The sequence below is a fragment of the Apium graveolens genome, chromosome 9 (genome assembly GCF_009905375.1).
Source record: "Apium graveolens cultivar Ventura chromosome 9, ASM990537v1, whole genome shotgun sequence".
NCBI classification, from domain to species: domain Eukaryota; kingdom Viridiplantae; phylum Streptophyta; class Magnoliopsida; order Apiales; family Apiaceae; genus Apium; species Apium graveolens.
The window spans coordinates 289458304-289477996 of NC_133655.1; the positions used below are offsets into that span (position 1 = coordinate 289458304).

The 19693-nt window shown below is 32.0% G+C and overlaps 3 protein-coding genes across 4 annotated transcripts; 2 read left to right on the forward strand and 1 right to left on the reverse strand.

Moving 5' to 3' along the window:
• The first annotated feature begins 238 nt into the window (after window positions 1–238).
• Window positions 239–1237, forward strand: LOC141686577 (uncharacterized). The gene has a single exon (XM_074491601.1). It carries the CDS (start codon window positions 239–241, stop codon window positions 1235–1237), a length of 999 nt encoding a protein of 332 aa, XP_074347702.1.
• Window positions 1238–5100: 3863 nt separating this feature from the next.
• LOC141682589 (transcription factor LRL2-like) lies at window positions 5101–7412 on the forward strand. Its single transcript, XM_074487280.1, has 9 exons — window positions 5101–5197; window positions 5365–5602; window positions 5681–5777; window positions 5902–5993; window positions 6423–6515; window positions 6638–6706; window positions 6810–6875; window positions 6985–7038; window positions 7178–7412. Coding segments are annotated over exons 1-9 (759 nt in total). The 5' UTR covers window positions 5101–5195; the 3' UTR covers window positions 7226–7412.
• Window positions 7413–10582: 3170 nt separating this feature from the next.
• On the reverse strand, window positions 10583–19396 carry LOC141683541 (26S proteasome regulatory subunit 4 homolog A). Of its 2 annotated transcripts, none has more exons than XM_074488279.1 (6): window positions 18828–19396; window positions 13082–13327; window positions 11902–12071; window positions 11608–11824; window positions 11365–11505; window positions 10583–10839 (listed from the first exon to the last, which is right to left on the reverse strand). In XM_074488279.1, the coding sequence occupies exons 1-6, from the start codon at window positions 19299–19301 to the stop codon at window positions 10756–10758; spliced, it is 1332 nt and encodes a 443-aa protein (XP_074344380.1). In that variant the 5' UTR covers window positions 19302–19396; the 3' UTR covers window positions 10583–10755. The 2 variants fall into 2 exon arrangements, with proteins under 2 accessions (XP_074344380.1, XP_074344381.1); XM_074488280.1 differs by lacking the exon at window positions 18828–19396 and adding an exon at window positions 16137–17087.
• Window positions 19397–19693: the final 297 nt, after the last annotated feature.

A 19693-nucleotide genomic window follows, 5' to 3' on the forward strand; every position in this document is an offset into this window, starting at 1 on the left:
ATAGTCCGGAAGTGCGGGTTGTTATAGTTGGTATCAAGAGCAGGCTGTCCTTCGGAGTGTATTAGGTATGGGACTAGTACATTCCCTAGGATGCGATCCTTTAGACTATCGTATAGGTCTTATAAAATTATTTTGGATTTAGGGCATTTATTTGTTTGATTATTTAATATGTTTGACTTTTGTGTTTTTGTGATTATTGACTATAAGTTTAGAATTTATTTTGTGTGTTCTAGAAAAGATGGATGGAGATAATCAGAACAACAACGAAAATCAGAACAACAATGAAAATCAGGGCAACAATGATGAAGGAGGAAACGTCTTTGACCAGCTGGCTGAAACTCTAGCTGTACTTGTGAATCAGCAACCGAAGCCCAACATCGTCTCTCAATTCAAGCGTTTGAACCCGCCAACTTTTGATGGAGCTACAGACCCGGCTATCGTTGAGATGTGGATCCAAGAGATGGAAAAAGCTTTCGGACTTCTGGGGAGCAATGAGGAACAGAAGGTGACCTTAGCTGTGTACCAATTGCAAGGAAGCGCTTACGACTGGTGGCTTATGGAAAAGAGGAAGAATGAGACGACAAATCTTGAAGAAAATCATGAACCGTACACTTGGGCAAAGTTCAAGAAGGCTTTAGAGGACAAGTACTTTCCGAGAACAGTTCGTCTGCAGAAAGAGAGGGACTTCATTCGACTTCAACAAGGTGGAAGAACCGTCATTGAATACGAAGCAGAATTTGCAAAGCTTGCGAAGTACGCGTCGACCCTAGTAGCAGATGAGAGCAGTCGAGCACGAAGATTAGAGGAGGGACTTCGAAGTGACATCAGGAATTCAGTGGCGTCGTTTGAACTTCAGACGTACGAGGCTGTCCTCAACAAGGCGTTAGTGATCGAAAGGGGCTTGGCAGAATCTGAAAAGGCGTCTGGCAGTTGGAATAAGAGGCGGTTCACTCAAACTAGTGGGCAATCTTTTCAAGGGGGACCACTCAAGAAGCCACACGTGTACGATAACATCGGGGGTCAAGGTGATCGAGAGACGTGTACCAGGTGCGGCAAGAATCATCCGGACAAAGTCTGTCGTTGGAATACAGGTGCTTGTTTTCATTGCGGAGAAGTAGGACATAAGATTTCGAATTGTCCGCACAATCCGCCACCGCCACCAAGGAAGGAAGCAGATAACAAGATGGGCAAAGGACGTGTGTTTCAGCTGACAGGAAATGACAACTATCGCAATTAAGGTATGATTTCTTTTCTTTAGTGACTTATTTAATTTATTTATGTTATGTGAATTTGGGGACCAAATTCTTTTAAGGAGGGAAGAATGTAAAATTCGTAATTTTATTTTTAATTTATTTATTAGAAATTAGATATTAATTTGTCTAGATAAATATTTTAAAATTAGAATATTCTGAAAATATTTTGTGCAAGGTAGTTGATTTGTGAAAAGATTTGTTATTTGTGGAAATAAGTGTAAGAATAATTTAGAAAATCGAAATTTTTTTAGTTTAGGTAATTGTGTGTATCAAATATTTTATTTATGGAATTTACTTGGAGAGGTTGTAAATCTTTAGGAGGAAATATTATTATTTCCTAGTTGAGATATAGGGTTTTGTATCGTTATAAATACACCATATTCGTATTCCTTGTTTTTATCATTAAAATTCGTAGGACTTTCTCAGCAAAAATCAGCTGTCTTGTAAAATTCGTAGAAAATTCATCGTAAGTCAGAATTCAGTGATTCTGGACTTTTCAGAAAGGTCTTTTCGTTATCTTCAGCTTTCGTGTTTCGTGTTTTTCAAGAAAATATCATTTAGAGGGTCAAAAAGAGTAAATTCAGATCTGGTCAGGCTTTGAGGTAAGTACCTTTTGACTTACTTTTAAATTTCCGAAAAGATATTTCAGTTCTGTTTTTAATTTCATATAAGATATAAAAACTTTGATTTCGAAATTATAAGATATAAGTATTTGTGAATTTTAGAACCCAGTCTCTACGTTTTCGAACCGTTCGTAATTTACGCTATAGTTCCGGAACTAGCCTTAGATACCCTTAGTAGGCGCACAAGTGTGCAACTTTAGATACCTATTAAGGGCGCGTAATTATTGAACTTTAGATGCCGACCACTGGCAAAGTGTGGTATAAAGAATAAGAATAAGAATTAGATGCCGGCTACTGGCAAAGTGTGGCCGTAGATCAAGACTGTGGTATTTATAAGAATTATCGTTTCGTTCTGTTTTATTCTGCTCAGATCTGTTATAAAATCTGTACTGTTATAAATTCTGCTCTGTTCTGTTTTAAATTCTGAATTTTAAAATATAAAACTTTGGGTTGGATTTATTTTAGAAAATGTTTTACAAAATTATTATTGTTTTAAGAAAAATCGTTTTATCAAAACACCCATTGTTTTTCTGTTTAAAAGTTAGTCAATTTGTACTTGCTGAGCTGTGTAGCTCACCCCTTTTAACATTTCAGGTTCGGAATTTGGAGCATATTAAGATTAAGGAATGAGAACTATGTGGAGATCTGTGCTGCTTCGTTTTGTGCTATTTGAATTAGAATAAAGATTTTGTTTTTAGAGAATAAATTTAATTATCTGTTAGACAATTATTATCGGATTTGTGGAGCTGCGTCTCTATTTTTATGATTTTGATTATTGAGTTTGACCGCTGCTTTGAATTTCGTGATCTATTAGAATTATCGAGTAATAATATATTTTATTTTTAGTTTTCGATTTAGAATTTAATAGTCCGGAAGTGCGGGTTGTTACATTTATTCATTATATATTTTAATCATAATTTAGAATTATTCTCCACAATATCACTGTTTAATATTGATATTTATATCTCGGCTCATGAATGTTATCAACTACATTATATCATGATATAATTGATAGGATTTGTTTCTAATATGAGGAGATATTATACTTATTGACCCACTTTTGTAATATATACATACTAATTAATAATTATAAATGAGAATGTATAATTTTGAGATCAAATTTATCATGATATCAAGATATTAGATCATACTCGCAAGAGTTTGTTGGTGCGGGAAAAATAAAACTTATCAGAGTTGGTAGGTGCAAAAAAAAACACTATAAAAATTCGAATTTCGTTGTGTGAGAAAAAAAAGGAAGTAACAAGACAATAATATATGATGATTGTTTTTTGAATGGAATCAGTGATGATGACCAATGTTTGTTTCTCTGGAAACGACGATGACTAATGACGATGACGGTGGATTTTTTAAAAAGACTATGCCAATCCAACGACAAAAAATAAATTTTTGTAATAATCGTGATAGAGATTATGACAATGATAAGATGACGAATATGTGGATGAAGATCTGTCGAGAACGAGAAAATTGATTCGAGTGGCTGACTAAAGCATACGATTCAGAACGAGAGACCTGGTTGAAATGGCTAATTAAAATAAATAATTCAGAACGAGAAAACTGATTAAGTGACTGATTGAAACGAACAATTCTGTTTATTTTTTTTATTTTGACAACTCTCGATTAGAATATCGTGAGTTTGAGAGTAAATGTTAAAGTATGTATTAATACAACATAATAAGGAAATATGTGAAGATTTAATAATATTGTCAGAGATAAATAAAAAATATTATATAAAAACATAATTGATATGGTTTGTTTATGTTATTACGAGATATTGTACATGGTGAACATGTTTTATAATCTATATATACTAAATTATTACTCACTCTGTTTTTAATATATGACATTTGACTTCTTGACACACATGTTTAGGAGGTTTGACCGTATAGTTAAAATAATTTTTTTCGGAAATTTTTTTTTGGGAATTAAAATTTTGATCTCATATTTTTATTCAAAAAAAGAATTTCTTAAAAATAATAATTCTAGCTATATGTTCAACCCTCCTAAATATGTGTGCCAGAAAATCAAACGTTACATATTAAAAAATAGAGGGAGTATAAATGAGAATGTACAAATTTATTATACTATAAAAAGTATGTTGAACTCTTTTGGTAATATCTTAAAATTTTAAATGAATTAATAACTTAGCATGATAACTACAGCTTACTCCCCCGTTTCACATTCCAAGTATTTTTCAAAAAATTACGTATATTAAAAAACATAAATTTAATGATGTTGTATTAATTTCATAAAAATATAAACAACTTTAGATTTTAACTCGCACCTCATTAATATAAACAACTTTTAGAAAGGCAATTTGGGAAATATGTCCACATATTTGTTTTTAAAGTTGAAAATGCACATGTATTAGGAGAATAAAAATATTTGTAAGAAAGAGATAGTATTGTAAAATGGAGGTAGTACGTTTTTATTATATATGTGTCTGGATATTCATATTTATGTTTTATGTTTAATTTGATTTGGTCTTATCCAAGTTTACTCAATCCTTCTACTGTGATAGTTATCAAGTTTACTCCTCCCTCTCTCTCAATTTAAATGTGTTATTTGATTTTTTGCTGTGAAACTCACTCGACTTGACTGAAAATTAAAAATTATTCTTTAATTATTTAAAAAAATGAAAAATACATATTAAAATATATTATGTATACTTTCTAATGGCATATATTCTATAATTATTTTTAATTATATATTATATAAAATTTTCAGTAAAATTTTCGTGTAAAAATTCCGTCAATTTAACTGCAAAAAGTCAAATAAAAGGGAGTAAAATTTAGTGTTTCATCTGATTAAACGTGATTTTTGGTGTTACGATAAAATGTTATTAAAATTGGTTAGAGATGGTTTAATACGCACGCATACCGATTTTCTTTTGTTTAACCTGCCTTGGCTATAATGTGGCAAAAAAGGGCCCCATATAAAATGATGCAATAACAATACTGTCTCCGCCTTCCTAGTTCCCATACTTTAGACACACTTTAAAAGTACTACTCACAGAGTCATAGTCAAAAGACAGAGGTCCCCTAGGTAAGTTTGTACCAAGATCTTCAAGAGACTTGTATTTGTATATTAAAGTGAAAGAGGTAGCAGTTGATAATAATGGGTGAATGATTAGTTTCATCATGTGTTTGTGATTTTGGTCATAGTATTAGCCTTCTTAATTTTGGATAAATTTGGTTACAACTGTTGTGTTTATGAAAGTTGCTTAAGAAAATATTAATGTATCTTTCAGATTTCCAAACTAGAAGGAAGGTTTATCCGAACGCATCAAAGATTTGTCAGTATGTAAGTAATCCATTCAGTTGTCAGACATAAGAAACTTAAGACCTGAAGAAACTGAGCTCTATATAAACATGTTGATAGTAAGGTTTTCATTAATCTAGCACTTGTTTCATTTTTTGTGTTTATGATTATACTCATGATTATTTTTCATATTTGAATGATTGCTATAGGGCTGATGACAGCATCCCAAAGCTATCTTCGGAAATAAGGAAGGACCTTGGAGTAAATAGTTCATCACAACTGGTTCAGAACACAACAACATGGGGTGGGATTCAACATCTTGATCCCGCGATGTCTGATTATCAGCGAGATCTGTTTCTCAACCATCTCATTTCCATGCCGCCCTTACTTCCAGTAGCTGATCTGACTCCAGCTCCAACTCAACAGACAGAGTATCTTCTTCAACCGGTACAATTCTAGCAACTCTGTGCTAACAAACTGTTAGACCAGATTTTCTACAACGATTGATTATGTTTCCCCATGCAGTCTTTGCTGAATTTGGCGCATTCTTCAGATATGGCAAAAAATGAATCTCTGATGTTGCAGATTGATAACAATAAAAAGCTGTCACACAAAACTGAAGGTTGATTCTTATTTTTCTTTAGCTACAGTTCTTAGGGATGAGGAGGGGAGGGGGATGTGGAGATTTCTTTAACCCTCCACCGTCACATGTGTATCACTCTCCTCAACTTCTTTATGATTTATAGGAATCTCGCAGCCCAGCTTTGTTGCATCAGTTGCCGATAGCATGGGTATTGATCGAAAAAGGAAGGGAAAAGAACACCATGGCGAGACTGAGGTACAACTGTACAAGTACAATGAATTATTCCCCTCAGTGCATAAACGCCTTGGTTTAGCTTGTTCATTTAACTTTGTTTAGGTTTTTGTTAAGTTTGTGATGTCTATATATGGATCCTGCTATGTGGAGGTCTATGTACCATAAATAATAAAAATGGATTTGGGATTAAGTAGTTAGATAACTATTACATAATTATCACATAGATAACTATCTCATACATAACTATCTCAAATAAGTGAATGAAATTTATTTAGAAGGAACGGGATAATAAGTGTAATACTGTACTGGGTGTGGCATGCTTATTAACATGCAAGTGGTTAAAGAATGAGCAATTTAACCATATTTAGGCTCAGATAAAATTTTAAACCTTTAGTTTTTGAGCTCTGTCGAGATCTTATCAGCTAAATTTTGGTGCTTCTATTTCCAAAGGAGGTTAAGTACAAGGGTACCAGCAGGGGGGAAGGAGAGAGGGTCTCACCATCAGTAAGGAAATCGCGTGATAAACACAATCTTTCTGAGAAGGTGTATACATATCTTTTTTTGTTTATTTGTTTTTAAAGAATATATATAATATTGATTATAATTATATATCATGTAATAATTTATCACTGTTGTGGGTATAATCTTGGCATAATATTAAACAGAAGCGCAGGAACAAGATTAGCGAAAATTTTAAGAACTTGCAAAACCACCTCGCCCCATTCAAAAACAAGGTATGTTTTACATAACACATTAATTTGTATTCTTCTCAATATTTATAGCTCAATAAAATATACAAAGTTATAATTTTAAAATATTTGTTATTTCTTGAATTAGTCCGATCAAGTTTCGATACTAGACGCTGCCATTGCTCACATAAAATTACTTAAACAGCAAGAGGAGGTACTTTCCACAAGAAACTTTCTCAAACATTTTATTAATAATAAATTTTTCAAATGTTTTGTCTATATTTTTACATAGTTATAAAAGTTTACGATAATTTTTTGGGCAGATGTTGTCTATGGTGAATGGGCAGGGACAATTTTGCATCATGCCATCCCTTAATGTAATCATACTTTTGATTATGCATGCATATGTTGATATGAACAATATATCAATATTGTTTAATATATTTAGTCCACTTTGCATTTATAAAATTTACAAGAACTAACCAATAGTTTTTATATATTTTTTATTTCGACCAGAACCAACTAGCACCGAGAGCAATTGATAAAGGCCAAACTAGAAGATAAGGTGGAATAAGCAAACATGTTGGTGGTACTGTGTTTAACACAAAAGGGAGAGGAGTTGGTTTTTGATCTTATATATTGTATTGCAATATATGTGAAATAAATAAATGTTGTAATATTAATATTATGTTAATAAAATCAGCATAAATGTTCTATGCCAAGATGTAGGATAGGAGTAACTTAATGAATGAAAAAGCTCTTTTATATGTTTTACGTTGCAAAAACTTTTTTATATGTTCTCTTGCCTGTCATTTCCCTTATTTTAAAAAATAATACAATGGCTGGCACTCCAATTTCACTAAATTAACAAATGAATGCATAATATAGATTTAATAGACATATATAATATTTTATATTTAATTGGAACTACAAAAAAGATTAACACCCTATTTTATAAAATATCAAATTTTGACATTTCTTAGCGACACCTCCAATGATATTATAATAATTCCAAATAAATAATTCCAAACAAGGGTGTTAAGACAGGTCTCACATTAGCCAATCTTAATCACATTAAAGATGCTTATTAATGATATAAGATTAACTACTATGGGATATCTAGTATGATCACTATTTTTATAAAAAATGATAGGAATAAAATGATTTTTATGATTTTTATTATAAATTTATATATGAAACGTAACAATTTACAAGTTCATACAAAATTTAAATTCATTAAAAAGAACAATCTAATTTGACTTATCCTTGATATACTTAATATTATCACCAGCTATTTTGCAGTATTATCACTAGCTATTTTGTAAGAATTCATTAGTATGCGTTACACCCTTGATATTAAGATTGAATTGTGTGTTCTTACACTGTTTTGATATGGTAAGATTGTAAGCTTGTATCTTATTAATGTTAAGTTGGATATACTTATGGTACAAAAAATAAAACAATTAACAACATTTGATCTGCTAAAATTTCACACTCCGTACACTATACTAATGCTAATGTTGATTCATCTTGTTACCAAACCGAAATATGAGGAGGAATATTCCATCAACGTTGAACTTGAACATGATACAATTATGATACAAAAATTCACACTGTTCTTATATCATAAAGTTTACTTAGGGATGAAAGCCAGCAGAACTTTAAAATTTAAAAACGGATATCCCTCTTCTAGTTTCATGATCTTGCTAGGCATATATGTGGTGGCATGTCAAAAAATATATGTATATCAAGATAGAAATAAATATATGTATATATTAAGCAACAAATGCCTCTTGCCAAAATTTAATTGAATTCTTAAGATGATTTGCTACTATGTTTATCAATAGATTGGGTTTGGATCGGTTCGGCTTAAATTCATATTCATGTCCATCTAATTTTTCGGATTTGGATTCGGATTGGATCGGCTCCGAATTTTTTATAGGCAGTTCCATAGCCGGATCCATTCGGATCACGGATTTCGGATCTAATATCCGCTATATTTATGTACATTTATTTTTTTCAACTTAACTTATTACAATATTTACAATTCCGAAAAATATTAAAATACAAGTAAAATACAACAAAATTCAAAAATAAATTACAAACTAAAATTTACTTTTTGAAATAAACATACCGAGTTGTACAATATTTTAATGCTAACTATTAAAAAATTGATGTTGCGAAATGGAAGTGTTATATGAATTGAGATTTTGGGTTATGCGGCTCTAAAAGGTAAAAGAACTACGGTTATAGAAATGAGGTTATAGAAATGGACTTTACGCTTGAGATCGAACCGAACGAAATATAGATAATGGAGCTTGACTCGAGGATAATACGTTTAAAATTAGAATTATTAAAAAAATATTTTATTATAAATATATATATATCGGATCGGGTTATTAACGGATCGGATCGGCCTAAATCTATACCCGCTCCATTTATAATCGTATATTTCTTATCGGATTTGATCCCGGATCGGATTTTTAATAGGTCGATCCATATCCGTTAAAATGGCCTCGGATCGGGTTGGATCGGATTTTCGCTCCATTGACAGGCCTATTTACTACACTAACACTGTTTATAATGATTGGTTATATTCAAAAATATTATATTTTAAATTATTTATATTTACATAAATTTCACATGTTAAAAAAAATTATATATTAATACTATACTCTAATTTATTATATAAGATTAGATTAAATTTATTAATATTTTTATAAATATACAATATTTATTAAAATAATTAATAAAATTGGTTAATGAAAAAAATTATATTTTATCACTTAATATTACATAAATTTAAATTTAGTGCTCACAGTATACGGTGTAGGTTTACTCTATAGCAAAAAATGACGAGAAACCTGTCATATTCACGCGACAGGCCTTCCTAGGTCAGAAAGGAAATGACGATATTATCCTTTTGGGAGTACTTGTATGTTGACGTCAATACACGTCAGTTACTTAAAAATTACTTCCTCCGTCCCAATTTATCTGTTTTGTTTGATTTTTGATTATCAAATTGACTGAACTTTGACCTTAAATGAAAATTTATTTTTTCATTATTTTGAAAAATTGAAAAATACATATTAAAGTACATTAAACATCCTTTCAAATGATATAATATTTATAAATACTTTCGATCATCCGTTATGTGAAATTTTCTGTCAAAGTTGGGTCAATTTGACCGTAAAAAATCAAACAAGACATATTAATTGGGACGGAGAGAGTAAGCCCTTGTATTTTCTAATATTGCAAAAAAGGAAATTTTTTATTTTCATAGCATGAGAAAACAAAACTGTCCCTTGTTAGCACAATCATAAACAAAATAATATAAGAGCATTTTTTTTCAATAATTTTTTGCTCACCAAGTTAAATTTTTGTCAAGTAAATAACACTATCCAAAAATAATGACAGTAGAATGTTTGTATAGGTAATTTTTTGTTTGTCATTTAAGGGTTTCTATTTTGGAAGTACTAAATGTAATGTTCTCTCCCTCTGTTTCTTTTTAACAGTATCTTAACTTTTTTGCACTTATTTCTAAGTATTTTGAATGCATAGTTAAATTAATAATTTTCAAAAAAAAAAATTTCTGAATAAAAATCTATAACTTCAACTTTTATTTATAAAAAAAAAATTTAAAAATAATAATTTTTAATATACAATCTTGAGATATGTACAGAAAAATAGACAATTAAAATGAAACATAGAAAGTACTAGTTGAGCCATGAGGTGCACAGTCTGCAGAATTACCCCTCCCAACAAATCTCAAGTGATATAACATAAACTGAAAAAAAAAATTGGTTGACATATCTAACTCGAAGCTCATTAAAGATAAAGCTGTCAGTTCCATAGTTACTCCAATAGTCCAATTTATTTGTCTGACCAATTTTTTTTATTATAATTAATGAGATTGTTAAATATTGAGCAAACATGATTGAATTTAAACAGATTGTCAAGTTACAAACCGAAAGTCTAAACACGATATGATTAAGCTCATAAATGAGGGAACTTTTAGTCTTACAAATGACACTAGATATTTGTCATATCACTATTGAAAAAAGCACAGGGTGCATAATACAATACCATTGATTTTACATATAAAGTCCTTCTGGCACCCCCTCTTTCTTCTTGAACATGACCTTGTCTTTTGCTTTCTTAAAATCTGGATGTGTCACCTGATATAATGTGAAAGAATGATGTTAAAAAGCAAATGCAGGAATAAGTGACACCCCAAATGGGGAGTAAATCAAATTCCAGACAGCCCAAAGAGAGAAATGTTCATTTGATCTTCCACTTACCAACAACCCGATAATTAAAACAAGTTCAGGTAGTAACATAATAATAATGGATATGACAAAAGAATATGCGATTGGTACTTTATATTAAAACGAAGTTCAGGTAGCAGAAACATTGTCTACATGATATGTAGATTAAGAAAAAAAACATTTTATCTCAACATGCTCTAATATGTTAAATCTATTGACGACTAACATTTCGGTAGTACGGTTTGGGATTAAATTATATGAAACTACATCCACGCGTGCTAGAGGAAACAAATATTTACTTTTCCAGCACTAGTGCACTACAAAAGTTAAAGTTCAGGTTTAGCTGCAATTTATGTGATATACTACAAGTGACGGAGAAACCCGATTTATGGATATGGAACCATAAAAAGTGAATTCGAACTTCAAATTACGTACCTTCATACGGCGCTCTCTTAGAGCAAGCAAACCAGCTTCGGTACATATTGCCTTGATATCAGCACCAGAGAACTCGTCTTTGGTCATAACAAATTCCTCTAAGTTGACATCATCCGCTAATGTCATCCTAGATGTGTGAATCTAAGTCCCACAAAAGAAAATATTGGTTGCACATAGTGGGTCAAATACTGCAAGTACAAAACAGGTATTTCCAAACCCAAAATTAAAAAACCAATTTCTTACCTGGAAAATGCGCCTCCTTGTTTTGATATCAGGGAGAGGGAATTCAATCTTCCTATCTATTCGTCCAGGCCGAAGCAAAGCAGGATCAAGGCTTTCAATTTTGTTTGTAGCCAGAATGACCTTGACATCTCCTCTTGAATCAAAACCATCCAACTGATTAAGGAGCTCCAACATAGTCCTTTGAATTTCACGTTCACCTCCTGAGTGAGCATCATACCTGTTAAGTATACTTGCAAAAGTTAATCATTAAGTAACTTCCAAATTGATAAACTTTGAGAACCAAAAATCACATACCTTTTGGTTCCTACAGCATCAATTTCATCAATAAATACTATTGAAGGTGAGAGGTCATCAGCAACCCGAAAGAGCTCTCTTACTAATTTTGGACCATCCCCAAGATATTTTTGGATCAATTCACTGCCAACAACTCGCAAGAAAGTCGCTGATGTGGAGTTTGCAACTGCCTGCCAAAACAATAGTTTCTTTAAATTTTAAGGCCTCTTGCAGAAAGAACCCTTTGAATTCTTATCACATAACTAATCCACAAAAAGGAAAAAAACTTAACAATAATTGGAATCAGAAAATGATACATGTGAAGTACCATTAATCCAAAAGCCTTTTGAGCACTCATCATGGGATAAAGATACTTGAACCGAACTTGAGAACAGACATAGATGACATATTTTTCCAACTTTTAACTTATTTCAGCACAATACTAACCACAAGTCAAGATTTATAGTTCATATCATCAAAGCAGTTAAATTTAAATTATCAATATCACTACGCCAATGAAGGTTTCAGATAAACATTATCGTGTGTGTGTGTGTCTGCTTGTGTAACTGTGTATACATATATACATGTTACATGTTGTTCACCCCGCAGCTATAATAGATTAGTAGTGAACTCAAAAAAATTCGTTCAACATAGGTACCAGCAATAACCTTTAGAACAATCAACATTAGAGGTAGCATGGGCCATTGATTAATCAAATATAGGACATCATTATACAGTTGATTTTGAATTTTTCTTGGGAAGTTAATTCAGTTGCATTTTCGCTTAGCAGAAGCTAATTAACTACTTTCTTGGCTCGGAACTTAAGGTCAAAAAAGTCAATACAAGTTATAATTTGTTCCAAAATAAATAAACAAATTGACTTAAACTATGGATTTTACTGAGTGTATCTATGAACTGGGAAAGGAAAAAAATATTGACCTGTATCAATAAAGAGTATAAGCTCAATCTATTAACATTACGATTCAGTCCAAAAATTAATACTAATAAATTCTAACAAGAGACTTTATCAAGGTATATACACATTAAATTTCATGGACTGGTGACTTAAAACAATAAATTAATCTTGTTTGATTTATTCCTCGGCAATAACTTAAAATTTAGAGAAAAGTAAGAATGGATTTCCGAATATGGTACAGGACCCCTAGAATTATGAAAAGGAAAGCGACTCATTACTACACACCTTGGCAAGCAATGTCTTCCCTGTTCCAGGCTCTCCGTAAAGTATGACTCCTTTAGGTGGCTTGATACCAATGTCTTCATACAACTCGGGGTGTGTCAGTGGTAACTCCACAGCTTCTTTTATTTCTTGTATTTGAGCATCTAGACCGCCTATATCAGCATATGATTCTAAAGGAGCTTTCTCGACCTTCATTACAGATACCATGGGGTCGACATCATCTTGAAGCAGACCAACTACAGAGAGAACCTGAGATAGAAGATATATAAATACCCAGCATCTATTGATTTCAAAAAAAATATTAAAAAATTGAAAATTATTGGTTTGTTCTGCAAAAGATTCGATAGTTTGTTCTGCCCAAAGCCTCAGATTATAATATATATTAAAATCATTTTACATACATGTTTGGCTTCAAAGTGTAGCTTTAAACTAAAAGGTTTATATGTTTACAAATCTGTTATTAATAATATCTGAGATGGAAGCAATAGATTGCTACTACCACTTCTCTTTACCGATAATTGTTTAAAGTTTATTTACAAGGACTACGGAGCAAACATGTAGACATAATTTATAATTATGCCAAGAATAATTCTTTATTTACATAGTTGTTACGACATCCGCCCTGTAAGCCAAATCCTCTATATGGCCGTGGCTAACAAAAAATGGTAAGGTTTCTGGCTCACCTCAGATTAAAGCATTAAGGCATTCATCACAGACACCACAGGTAGAGCTAAGCAAGAAAAATTGATCCACCCAACTGGCCAGTCCAAACGGTTTGGGTTAGAAATAAACTAAGGATTAACCGTCCTGTTTCGGTTCCCTGTTTATATCAACCAATATAACCAAACCATCCAGGTCTAATGTATACAAATAGTTTTATAATTTGTTATATAACAATTATGTATATCAGGATAACATAAGTTGTATACTACTAAGTAGCAACCCACTGAGGGCCCAAGTGCCTAACCCTAAATTCACTCCAGATCACCTATATCTAGAAGCGTTATTCTCTCAGTATTATGCCCCTTCCCTGCTCTAGACTTCGAGTTCTAGGGACTAACACGTTTTTGTTGAAGGCCTGAGTGCACCAAGATAATTGGTTGATTTATGTTGATCTGAATAGTTGGATTTTATTTTAATTTTTCATCCTCCTCTTCTATCCAATGATTACAACCATTTGTCCTTTGGGTTTGGATATTTGGAGTTGCATTGGACGTCATGAAAAAAAGAGAAAAAGAATAACTTGCATCCTATAGAGTACAGACGTCATAAAGTGTGACCATGAAGAGAAGAAAAGAGATAATGATTGAACTGGATCCGAACCAATGACCTGACAATTTACAGGTTACAACTTAAAGAAAAAAAGAGCCCCAAGCACATTTTCTTGCTCAACATCTAACATATTGTCGCTCCTCTCATACAACTTTAACATATTAGAGTTCATTTGGAGCTTTAATTTTAAATATTCGAATGTGCTACTTACCGACTTGCTAGTTCAGTTCTGTGACATTTTACAACTTACTACTACGTTTTAAGACTTAGCCATCCAAGATGACGACATAGGGTTACAGCGATTGCAAAAGCATGATTTTTCCAAGTGTAAGCTACGATGTAAGAACTTATGACTTGTTGCAATACAAGTATTTACAAAATTGTATACTATAATTTGTTTAGTATATATTATCTGGTATAATATGATACGATGAACATCAGGACCACGTATCCTTGTTAATGTTGTCAGGCATCGTGGTTCGTTGTGGCACTGTAAATAGCACGCCATCTTTACCCTTACATGATTTTACATATTACACAATCAACTCTAGTGACTAATGATAGACAAAAGAGAGCAAGCTCTATAGAAAATTGATAATGAAATAGATAAAGTGGAGAACAATTATTATTTAGGAAGAAAACAATTCATATGACTAATATACAGAATCAGATGGAGTCCCACATAATTACAATTCAAATAGAAGAAAAGAACTAAAATATTTCCATGTTGGTGAATCATGCTTATTTATGGCACAAAAACTTACTGCACTTGCAAAAATTCTTAAAATGCTCTCTGAATGTATAATTTACATGTAACAAGCAGTTTAGCTTTAATGTGATAATATAAAGAATCTTATAAAACATAAAGCAAAATGTTAGAAACATTTCAAAGACTTGGGAACATCAATCTTTCAAATGACCAAGTGGATGCCCAGCTAACAACAAAAAGGCAAGTTTACTTCCAAGACAAAATTTCTAAAAATAATGAGATATTCACATCATTCAATGGAAACTAAAAATTTTGCAGTTATCAAATATTGCATTTTTCGACAAAGTAAAAAACTAACAAAAGTGTTATAAATAAAAACTTTCCTTTTGCATTCTTTGCCTCCCATTTAATAATTCACCACAGACCGAAGCTACGTGTCTGATTCAGAAAATCTATTCTATATTGCATCTAATAATTTCCTTAAGCACAGATAAATGGAATTAAATTGTTTTGAGATATTGTATTAGCACATGGATTGGATTATATTCAGATATTATATGAAAAACAATTGTTCTCAAAGTGTTTATAAGTTATAACTAACATATCAAGATATCTTAGTTATCACAATTAATATTCTGCCTTTTTTGATTTTATGATTAAATGAAAAATGCATTCCTACTAACACAATCATTATCTCCGTTTAATAGTGCTTCAATAACCGCCCTCGTAGTTTCGGACTTAACCTTACATTTAATAATCAAATTCAAGTATTCAACAAATAAATTTTCGCATTATGTCCACCTACGTAATCACCTAGTTAGCAAATTATACGAGAAAGTGTTTCAAGCTTAATAAATTATAGCATCAACCAAATTTACATTTCACATTGTAAATCTAAATCTGAACAATTATCGCATAATGTTCACCTACTTAATCACTTAATTAACAAATTACACAAGAAAGTGTTTCAAATCTAATAAATCAAAGCAACAACCAAATTCACATAAACCTATATCCGAACAATTAAAACCACAAGTAAACACAATTTGAACGAAAAATAAACACGAAAAACATCACCTTTTTATGCATCAAAATAGCACAACCAGGCTCAAGCTGATCCTTATCAACAAACGACAAAATCCCTACATAGTATTTCCGACCGACGGAACTCGAAACAATCGCGTGATTCTCATCAATCAATTCCTCTAAATTCCCCACACTCATCGGAGAGCCACGTAGATCATCCACTTCAGATCGATACTCCTCCATTTTCTCCTCTTGAGACTTACGTCTCTCTTGATTCGCAACAAACTCTTCTTCCATTAACAAATAATCTTTAATTCGATTGAGTTTCAATAATCGAAGCTTACATTTTGTTAATGGCGTGACAGAAGGAATTCTAGAAGCTGCTTCAGGACCTTTTTGCTTGCGATCTTTCCCTCTGAATCGCGATGGAGGAGCTGCCGGTTCGAACTTCTTTTCTTTCCTGTCCCTGTCCTTTTTCCGGTCTCCAGATTGCCGGCCCATTCCTCCAGGAGTTCCTTGGCCCATGGTTGTTTGATTTTTGATATGTGAGGAATGAGTGTGCAAAAATGTGTCAAGTGAATTGAAAATTTTAAATTCGTTTTGTGATGTTTATATGTCTTTTCTTTCAAAAAACCTAGTTTGATGGATCATCTGTACTTGGGACTGATTATTTAATATGGGCTTTAACATTATTCCTTCATGGATTAGTTGGGCCTAATTAGTTAATATGGGCTTTCACATTATCTTTTCATGGATTAGTTTTCATTTGAACAAGTAATATTTATGGTTTTAAGAGTTTTTTTAGTGGTTGATTGGTCGCTGATATTAGAAATTAGGAATGAGTTTAAAATTATTTTAACAAACTTTCTGGCTTAGATTATAGAAGACAGTATACTTGAAATTGATATATATTAGTTAGTTATTGTGAAACGATACTCTTACTTCGTTAGTAAAGTATTTATATGGCTAACTTATTTGTATTGCCTTTAACTCTAATATGTTTTTAATGATATAATTTATCTTTAGTTAATTAACTTGGTAAATAAACTACATTTTAAGAACTTATGTCTTGTTGCAATACTATTATTTACCATATTGTATACTATAATTTGTTTAGTACATATTGTATAATATGGTACGATGGACATCGGGACACTGTATCTTTGTTAATGTTGTCAGCATCATGGTTCGTTGTGACACTGTAAATAGCACGTCATCTTTACCCTTACATTGTTTTACAATTTACATATTACACATTACACAATCAAATCTAGTAACTAATGATATACAAAAGAGAGCAAGCTCTATAGAAAATTGATAATGAACTAGTTACAGAGGAGAATGATGGTTATTTGAAGAAAGAAAACAATTCATTAAATGATGGAGTATCACATAATTACAATTTACATAAAAGAGAAAAAAATAACTAAAATATTTCCATGTTCTTGGTGATACATGCTTATTTATGGCACAAAAACTTGCCAGCCTTGCAAAAATTCTTAAAATGCACACTGTGAATGTATAAATTACATGCAATAAGTATTTTAGCTTTAACATGATAATATATAGGAACTTATAAAACGCAAAGCAATATGCAAGAAAAATTTCAAAGACTTGAAAACATCAATCTTTCAAATGATCGAGTGGATGCCCAGTTAACAACCAAAAGGCAAGTATACTTTTAAGACAAAAATTTAAAAAATAATGAGATATCCGCATCATTCAATGGAAAATAAACATTACACAGTTGTATCAGAATTGCATTATTCAACAGTAACAAACTAACAGAAGTGTTATAATAATCCTATGTTACTCGGACTCGGCTAGAAGTGTCCGACACGGATACGTGTCCAAGTATCGGACTCGGCAACATTTTGAAAAATATACATGTTTTTGGCCAAAAATAAGTATCCAAGTCCGAGTGTGCGTGTCCGAGTGTCCAGTGTCCATAGAGTCCGAGTAACATAGTAATAATCTAATAGAAATAGTCCTATTTAAAGAAATCAAACTCATTGTCTTCACAAAAGAATCACAGCTAACAAGCATATAAGAACCAGCAATGTGTTGGATTCAAGGATATTCCATACTAGAATAGAAAAGTTATAACTATTCAATCAACAGTGAAACCCTGACGATAGACACTAGCAATCTAGTATGCAGTTTGTAACACTTAAAATATCTCTCTTGTATTGTTTTACATCCTATCCAATAATTCACAAGAGACTGAAGATCCTTGTCTGATTCGAAAATTCTATTCTATCTTGGATACAATAATTTCCATAAGCACTGACAAATGGATTTAAATTGTTTTAAGATATTGTCTTAGCACAGGGCTTGGATAACAATCAGATATTTTACGGCAAAAAATCTGTTCTCGAAGTAATTATACCTAACATTTCAAAATATATTAGTTATCACAACACCGCATTCTGCCTCTTTTAAATATACTGAGTAAATAAAAAATACATTCCTACTAACAGAATCACTATCTCAGTTTGATGGTACTTCCATAACTGTCCTCATAGTTTTGGACTAACCTTACATTTATAAACAAATTCAGAGAATAAATATTCACATTGTATCCACCTAATTATAAAAATTATAAGAACAAGTGTTTCAAACTTAATAAATCAAAAGCATCAACCAAATACACATTTTATGTCGTAAGCTAAATCCGGAATCCAACCAATTGATACCACAAGTAAAAACAATTTGAAGCGCAATTAAACACGAAAACATCACCTTATTATGCATCAAAATGGCACAACCAGGCTCAAGCTGATCCTTATCAACAAACGATAATATCCCTACATAATACTCCGGACCAACGGAACTCGAAACAATCGCGTGATTCTCATCAATCAACTCCTCTAAATTCCCCACACTCATTGGAGAGCCACGTAGATCATCCACTTTAGATCGATCCTCCTCAGTTTTCTCCTCCTGAGGCTTAAGTCTCTCTTGATTCGCAACAAACTCTTCTTCCATTAATAAGTAATCTTTAATTCGATCGAGTTTTAATAATCGCAGCTTACACTTTGTTAATGGCGTGACTGTGGGGATTCTAGCAGCTGCTTCGGGGCCTTTTTGCTTGCGTTGTTTCCGGCCGACTCGCGACGGCGGAGCTGCCGGTTCGAACTTCTTTTCTTTCTTGTCGCCGTCCTTTTTCCGGTCGCCGGATTGCCGGCCCATTCCTCCCGGTGTTCCTTGGCCCATGGTGTTTGATTTTTGGTGTGTGAGAAATGAGTGTGTAATAGTGAGTCAATTGAATCGAAGACCAAGTTCCTGGGCCAAAAGGTTTAGCAGATTATCGAGCACGTTGGTGTTAGAAACCTTAATGGGCCCAGTGTAAAATACTACTCATGTCTCTTTTAAAAAAATTCCGTATATTAAAAAAAATATTAGTTGAATAAAGTTTTTCACTAATACTCTTATTTAATGCATTGAAAAATAATAATTGAACTAAATTTTAAAAAGTCAAATTTTGAGAATAATAAATATATAGATATATTTGGAAAATCACCCTTAAATTTGTATTAAAATAAGAGATGGACAATTAATTTGAAATAAAAAAATGGGTATTGGCCCTTTTTATCACAATTTTAGAA